The following is an 8993-nucleotide window of genomic DNA, read 5'->3' on the forward strand; positions in this document are numbered from 1 at the left end:
AAAAAAAAAAAAAAAAAAAAAATCAACTAAGCACAGTAAGAGACAGTAATGGAGGAAATAAGGAACAAAAATCTATAAGACACGCAGAAAACAAATAGCAGAAATAAATTCTTATCAGTAATTACTTTAAATGTAAATGGATTAATTCTCTAATAAAAATAAATAGACTGGCAAAATGGAAAAAAAAATGATCTAACTACATGCTGTCTCTAATAGATTCATTTTACATCTAAAGACACATATAGGTTGAAAGAAAAAGGATGAAAAAATATATTTTGTGCAAACAGTAATCAAAAAAGCTGGGATAACTGTATTAGTATCAGACAAAATACACTCTAAGTGAAACAATGTTACAAGAAACAAAGAGCATTATTTATTGATAAAATGGTCAATATTCCAAGATACAATTATAAACATATATGCAACAAACCATGACAACCTGAAAATATAATAAAGCACACAGACAGAACTGAAGGGAGAAAGAGAAAATTATGTAATAGTAGAAAACTTCAATAGCTCACTTTCAATAACACAGAAAAATCAGACAGAGACAAATAAGAAGATAGAGAATTTAAACACTAACATAAGCCAATCAGACCTAACAGACATATGCACATTACTCTATCCAACAACAGCAGAATACACATTTTTTATAAGTACACATGAAATATTTTCTAAGACAAAATATATTCCAGGCCACAAAAGAAGTTTTAACACATTTTTAAAAACTCAAATCACATTAAGTATATATTCTGATCACAATAGAAGGAAGCTAAAAATCAAGAACAGAAGGAAAACTAGAAATTTCACAAATATGTGGGAAAAAAAACATACTAACTACTGGTTCAAAGAAGAAATCCCAAAAAGAGAAATCAGAAAATACCTGAGACAAATGAAAACAGTAACACAATATACCAAACATATGAAATAATGCAAAAGCAGTGCTGAGGAAACGCTGCCGCTGTAAATACATACATTAAAAAAGAAAACCACAAGGCAATAATCTAATTTTACACTTTAAGAAACAAGAAAAAGAAGACCAAACTAAACCCAAAGCTACTAGAGGAAATAAGAAAAATTAGAGTAGAGATAAATAAAATAGAAAAAATATAAAAACAAAGTCTATAAAACTAAAAGTTGGACTTTGAAAAGATCAACAAAATTAACAAACTTTTAGCTAGAATGACCAAAACAAAACAAAAGACTCAAATTACTAAAATCAGAAATGACAGTATGGATATTACTACAAATTTCTGAGAAATAGAAAGGATTTAAGAGAATACTATGAGCAAGGCCGGGCGCGGTGGCTCAAGCCTGTAATCCCAGCACTTTGGGAGGCCGAGGCGGGTGGATCACGAGGTCAAGAGATCGAGACCATCCTGGTCAACACGGTGAAACCCCGTCTCTACTAAAAATACAAAAAATTAGCTGGGCATGGTGGTGTGTGCCTGTAATCCCAGCTACTCAGGAGGCTGAGGCAGGAGAATTGCCTGAACCCAGGAGGCGGAGGTTGCGATGAGCCGAGATCGCGCCATTGCACTCCAGCCTGGGTAACGTGAGTGAAACTCCGTCTCAAAAAAAAAAAAAAAAAAAAGAGAATACTATGAGCAACCATATGCCAACAAGTTGGATAAGCCAGACTGGCAAATTCCTAGAGACACATAATCAGCCAAAACTGAATCATGAAAAAATAGAAAGTCTAAATAGATCAATAAATAGTAAGGAGATCCAATCAGTAATGAAAACAAACAAACAGAAAAAAAAAAAAAGTCTCCTAACAAAGTCTGTAGTAGATGACTTTACTAGTGAACTCACTAGTGAATTCTATCAAAATTTAAAGAAGAATTAATACCAGTCTTGCAAAAAGCTGAAGAAGAGAGAACACTTTCTAACTTATTCTATAAAGATAAGATTATCCTGACCTCAAAATCAAACAAAGATATTACAAGAAAACTACAGGCCAATATCCTTTATGAATATTAATATAAAGATCCCCAACCAAACACTAGCAAACCCCGTCTCTACTATAAATACAAAAATTAGCTGGGTATGGTGGAGTGCACCTGTAGTCCCAGCTACTCGGGAGGCTCCGGGAGGAGAATTGCTTGAACCTGGGAGATGGAGGCTGCAGTGAGCCGAGATTACACCACTGCACTCCAGCCTGGTGCCTGGCAACAAAGCAAGACTGTCTCAAAAAAAAACCCAATATATATATATATATCACTACCAAAAAGATTTATTCCCACAATGTAAAGCTGGTTCAATATACAACAATCAATCAGTGTAATACACCACATTAGTAGAATGAAGGGGAAAAAAAAAACAAAAAACTAGCACCTCAATTGATACAGAAAAGTATTTGACAAAATGCAACTCCCTTTCTTGATAAAAACACTCAACTGAATAACTTAGACAAAGAAGAGAAGTTCCTCAACATAAAGGCCATTATGTGAAAAACCCACTAATATCATATTTAATGATGAAAGACTAAAAGCTTTTCTCCTAAGAAAAGGAATAAAACAAGGATGCTTGCTTTCACAATTTCTGTTCAACACAGTATTAGTAGTTCTAGCAACAGCAATTAGGCAAGAAAAACTAAATAAAAGGCATCCAAATCGGAAAGGAAGTGTAAACTTATCTCTGTTCACAGGTGACACGATCTTATATATAGAAAATCCTAAAAATTCTGCAAAATAGCTGTTGGAGATAATAAATTCAATAAAGTTGCAGCATACAAAAATCAAGACACAATAATCAGTTGCATGTCTATATACTAAAAATGAAATATCCAAAAGGAAAAGTACAAAAACAATTTCATTTACAATAGCAAAAAAAACAAAAAACCACCACTGAGGCATATAGAAAATACTCAAATACAAATTTAAACAAGGAAGTGAAATGCATGTACACTGGAAACTACAAAATAATGCCGAAAGAAATTTTTGAAAACATAAATAAATGAAAAGACATCTGCATTGATGGACTGATGGACTGACAAACAGTATTATTAAGATGACAGTACTACTCAAAGCAATCAATCTGCAGATTCAATGCAATTGCTATTAAAATCCCAAAGGCATTTTTTTCAGAAATAGAAAAACCACGCCTAAAATTCATAGGCAATCTCAAGGGATCTCAAGTAGCCAAAACAATCTTGAAAAAGGAGAAGGAAGTTGGAATTCTCACACTTCCTGATTTTAAAACTTATTACACAAAGCTGTAGTAACCAAAATAGTGTCATCCTGTCATAAGGACAGGCACAGAGAGCAATGGAATAGAACAGAGCCTCAAAATAAGACCTTGCATATACATTCAATTGATTCTTTATAAGGGTGCCAGGCTATTCAATAGGAAAAGAACAGTCTTTTTTTACAAATGGTGCTGGGAAAACTGGAAATCCACATGCGAAACAATGAAGTTGGACCCTTACCTATATCACATACAAAAATTAACTCGTGCATTGTTAAGAAGTAATACATACACAAAACAAAAATTAACTTGAAACATACAAAAAACCAAACTGTAAAATCTAAAACTATGAAGACTCTCAGAAAGAAAATATAGGAGTCACTTTATGTTATTGGACTTGGTGACAATTTCTTGAAAATGACACCAAGAGCAGGGGCAACAAAAGAAAAACGAGATAAGCTGGACTTAAACATTTTGTATACCAAGGACATTGTCAAGAAAGTAAAAAGTCAACCCAAAGAGTGGGAGAAAATATTTGTAAAGCACCTATCTGCTAAGAGATTAATATCCAGATTTCATATTAATGACTACAACTCAAACAACAAACAGCCTGATTAAAAGATGGGCAAAGGGCTTATGTAGACATTTCTCTAAAGATACACAAATGGCCAATGAGCACATACCAAGAGAAGCTCAAAATCATACAAATTATGAGAAATGTAAATCAACACCAGGAGATACCACTCCACACCCATCAGGGTGGCTGTAATTAAAAATACACACACATACACAAAACAGAAAACAACTGTCAACAAGGATATGAAGAAACTGGAACTCTGGTGTATTGCTGGTGGGAATGCAAAATGGTGCAGCCGCTAAGGTAAACAGTATGGTGGTTCCTCAAAGAGTAAAACATAGAATCACCATATGATCCAGCAATTCTACTTCTAGGTATAAGCCTAAAAGAACTGAAAACAGGGACTCAATCAAACAAATACTTGCACACCATCAATGTTCATAGAAAAATTATTTGTTAACAGTCAAAAAATGAAAACAAGCCAAATGTCCATCAATAGATGAATGGATAAACAAAACGCGGTGTGTATGTACGTGTGTGCATATACATACACAATGGAATATTATTCAGTCTTAAAAAAAAGAATGGGGCTGGGCGCAGCGGCTCACGCCTGTAATCCCAGCACTCTGGGAGGCCAAGGCAGGCAGATCATCTGAGGTTGGGAGTTCGAGGCTAGTCTGACCAACATGGAGAAACCCCATCTCTACTAAAAATACAAAATTAGCCAGGCATAGTGGTACATGCCTGTAGTCCCAGCTACTCGGGAGGCTGAGGCAAGAGAATCACTTGAACCCGGGAGGTGGAGGTAGCGCTGAGCAGAAATCGTGCTGCTGCACTCCAGCCTGGGCAACAAGAGTGAAACTCCGTCTCAAAAAAAAAAAAAAAAAAAAAAGGAATGAAATTCTATACATGCTACAAGATGGATGAACCTTAAAAACATTTAAAAAAGACAAATAATGTATTATTCCACTTACATGGGGTACTTAGAATAGACAAATTCAGAGAGAGAGATGTAAAACAGAATTACCAGGGGCTATGAGGAGGGATGTAATAGGAAGTTAACTGGGTAGAATTTTCCTGGTATGATGAAAAGCTGTAGAAACGGGCAGTGATGATGGCGTCACATTATGAACTACTTAATGCCACTGAACTGCACACTTAAAAATGGTTAAAATAGTAAATTTTCTGTCAAGAAAAAGTTAAGTTTTTTTTGTTTTTCTCCCTTAAGAAACATACCAGATTGATTATGACTTGTTTTCCATAAATAATTACTTGGGAATCAAAATGCCTTTGGAAACCATCCATCTAGAAGGAAAAAAGTTACATATTTTACTGGAGTACATTATGTTATTTATAAACATAATTTAAATATTTATAATATTTTAAAAGGACCTCCTTAAATGTCTTATTTTTATATTCAAAAGAATGATGTCAGGATGTGGACTATGTCTTCTAGATATTCTAAACGCCATCTAGTAATCATAAGCTATTTTACTCTGAGTTGCAACACTAACACTTTAATTCTGAATACAATCTCAGTGGAATATATTAAGTACTCTGAAAAGCATAAAGTTACAAATCTTACTGAGATCTCTCAAATCCTTATTTGCCATGCCACTCAATCATAATTTGTTTTTCTACATTTCTAACATGCCACCTACACTCCTTTTGGTTTAGGGGTTTACTATGTGCCAGAATCAAAAAGAAGGGCCTCAAAGACGTTGAGGGCTGACTTACGGGGAATAAATACATTCTTTATATGCAACTTATAATGCCATTAAGCTTCTACTTTTAGCCAACACAAAAGGCATGCAAGATACACACATGATTTGCTACTTTACTGATCTGTGGCCGTGGTTTGTACTTGAGGTTTGGTCTTTGGGACCAGAAAACAGGTATTGATCCTCGAGTCTAAAAGAAAAGACAGAAATGTGAAAAGAAACACAAACATACTTGTTTTTATCACCTTACTTACTGTCAGGGGTATACATATTAATGACTATATAAGGAAAAAAAGTAATACAACCTACCAACTATTTTAAAAGTCCACGTTAAAAAAAAAGTCCACGGGCATCTGCTCCTAAAGTTCTTACTTTATGAGAAAACACTTGGAGCTTTTTCTCCTTCTAGTTTTATATACATGGTTTTATATAAATAAATTATTTATTTCCTTGAAATTCTAAATTTATCTATGACTAAAACTTCAGATTACCTCTGTTAATTTGGCATTATGAAAAAATTGCTTTATTCATTTTCAAATGCATATGTTTATGAACATATGAATATATCTGGCCACTAACGCTCTGGAGCAGCAAGCGGTCCACAACTCCAAAGGCAACAGAAGAGACATCTCACAGTGGCAGGTAAAGTCAATCATAAGCCATTAGCTTGTCCCACCATCACTACCTTGAATACGTGTAAAGCGTTCAACAGACGGATGGCTCCATTTCCATAACTCTCTTTGCAACTCCTACCCTGCCCTCTCCTCTAGGGATTTAATATAAGGGCAGGAAACGGCAGCAGGTTAGTGCCAGATTAATGGATTTTCCTTTTTTGGGGTGAACTTTTTCTACACTGTAGATAAAAATATTACATAAGAACAGAGGGGAAGGGAAAACAGGGAAATTTCAACATGACAGAAAATTACAAGCCATGCAGAAAAGGCCAACTCGCTGACTGCTTAACGGACATAACAACTTGCCTGTACAAATGAAGCTTTGCTCCCATTGTAGTGCACAATTTGTTCTGTTTCTACAAAGTTAGCTGCATGGCCTTCAGAATCAATTCCTAAATTGAAAAAAATTTAAAAATTTAAGAATTAATTATATTTACTACATAAGAAACAAATCAGAAACCCACTAATTCAGGTTAACTTGGAGAGAATTAACTCAGTTCAAATTAGTGGAAAGTCATTATGAAAATATAATTCCAACAAATTCATTCTACATGATCAGAAAACTAACAGAAGCTCACTCACTTTAAACAAGCTTAAAGGGGAGTATTAAAAGCCTATTAATAAACAGATGAAGTTGGTTGCTCTTAAATACATTGTTACTACATACAAAATTCCTCTAAAACAGTTTCTCAAACTTGAGACATCTTTTAAAGAAAAAAAAAAAAATTTCTCAAAGACCCCTGAATAAATGTTGTAGATCCTAATTTGAAAAGTAGTAGTTTGAAAGGTAAAACTATCAATTTAGGTAATCATACTTAGTAACAACACAATACTCAATGTAAATATAAGCCACTTTATTAATAGTATTTTGTTATAATAATGCAAATGGTCTCCAGCAGATGCTTAAACTGATTTTAATTATCTAAATAAAAACCCAAAACTGTATGTGATCCTCTTTAACTCCATGAATATGCTTACAAAACCTAGTTTGAAAAGCAGTGTTTGGATTCTTGATACTGTTTAGTTCTTTCAAATATTTGAAGCATTCCTTTAAAAATTTGTTTATGTAATCTATTTTTACTAAGAAAAGCTTGCTAAGCAAAGGCAACTTTCAAGCTAGTCCCTGACCCAAATTACCAAATAATCAGAAAGAAATCAATGGATTTTTAACTGTCCCAAATATTTCCTAACATCCTTTCTGACATGTTTCTCACATATAACATGTAAAAGAATATGTAAAGTATCACTGTTTTTGTTAACATATCACCAGAAGGGACCAAAATTATTGAGCCAAATCAGCAATGACATGACTCCTTAATACACTATGAGATTACTTTTCAGAAGCACAAGTTATGCTTGCTTCCTTTCATAATTCCGGCTAAGTAACAATATCCAATTATTTTTAAAAGTAAGAGAGTCAGAGTGAGACAGTATGTGTTTGTGTGTATAAAAGAAAGATATTTATGAAAAGATTTGCAAAATATATTAAGAAAAAAGGGAACCAAGGTGCAGAAAAATGTTCACAGAATATAATCACTGTCTAAAAAAGGAGCAGGAGAAGGACACATACCTGTATTAGCATAAAAATTATCCAGAAAGATAAACAAGAAACTAACATCTGATTAGCTGGTAAGGGGGTAAGAACCAAGCAGATGAGGTCAGAAATGAGAAATATTTTTTTATTGAATTAAAAAAATACTTTTGATATTTGAAATATGTAAATTCATTACTTGTTCAAAAAACTTAATCAAAAACTATGTTTCCATCCAAGAAAACCTAGTTATAAGGGAGTTGCTAACTTTAATTTTGGTTTGTGATATTGGCCAGTTCAGTCACTCAATGTTATTCTTCCTCTGCTAGGAGAGAGATTAACCAAATAATCTCTACAACTTTCTGGCCCCATGCTACAATGTATTTAATGGCTAATATATTAAATATTAAATATTTATATTATTAAATATTATATTAAATAAAATATGCTGATATATTCTGGTTAAAAAAATAGAAAGGTTGGAGAAATTCCTTTTCATAATGACAGTCAGCTTTAACATATTTTTATACATTTCATAAAGCTTTAATATATATTTTTAAGGTTTAGTTTAGCAAAATAAGCAGGTTGCTAGTACAAAGCCTAGAAAATAAAAGGTCAAAATGTAAATGTTTACAAAGTTGAAGGCATAAAGCCAAATGACTAGCTTCATGCATGCAGAAAACTTAAAACCAATACAAGAAAATACTTTTAAGTTTAGGTTACTGAAAACTACACGGAGTTCAACTGTACTTTCAGACATCCAGCAAACAACATGATCAGTTCCTCTTCAAGCAGTAAGAAGCAGCCTACACGTATCACATTAACATTTGCAATATAATTACAGTAGCCGGAGTAAAGCACAGAAGACCTACCTAATTATTATAATGAAGCAGGAGATAAATACTTAGCAAGGCTATCAAATGATAATGAAAACAAATAAAATACAAAAGTTACATTTATGTCACCATAAGACAAAACATTGTGCCGTGTGCAGTGGCTCACGCCTGTAATCCCAGCACTTTGGGAGGCCGAGGCGGGTGGATCACGAGGTCAAGAGATCGAGACCATCCTGGTCAACATGGTGAAACCCCGTCTCTACTAAAAATACAAAAAAATCAGCTGGGTATGGTGGCGCGTGCCTGTAATCCCAGCTGCTCAGGAGGCTGAGGCAGGAGAACTGCCTGAACCCAGGAGGCGGAGGTTGCGGTGAGCCGAGATTGCACCATTGCACTCCAGCCTGGGTAACGAGAGCGAAACTCCGTCTCAAAAAAAAAAAAAAAAAAAAAAAAAAAAGACAAAAC

General features: G+C 34.0%; 1 protein-coding gene across 2 annotated transcripts in view; it reads right to left on the reverse strand.

Annotated features, from left to right (window-relative positions):
* SACM1L (SAC1 like phosphatidylinositide phosphatase) overlaps positions 1 to 8993 on the reverse strand; it is a 59220-nt gene that overhangs the window by 17758 nt on the left and 32469 nt on the right. For both annotated transcript variants that reach the window (XM_032298035.1, XM_032298036.1), the window contains 3 exons: positions 6468 to 6553; positions 5591 to 5677; positions 5003 to 5071 (listed from right to left, as the gene is read on the reverse strand). In XM_032298035.1, the coding sequence (XP_032153926.1) occupies positions 5003 to 5071; positions 5591 to 5677; positions 6468 to 6553 (242 nt within the window). The remainder of the gene's footprint in view (positions 1 to 5002; positions 5072 to 5590; positions 5678 to 6467; positions 6554 to 8993) is intronic.

The sequence above is a fragment of the Sapajus apella genome, unplaced genomic scaffold, assembly GCF_009761245.1.
Source record: "Sapajus apella isolate SASKATOON/1434 unplaced genomic scaffold, GSC_monkey_1.0 scaffold38, whole genome shotgun sequence".
NCBI classification, from domain to species: Eukaryota; Metazoa; Chordata; class Mammalia; order Primates; family Cebidae; genus Sapajus; species Sapajus apella.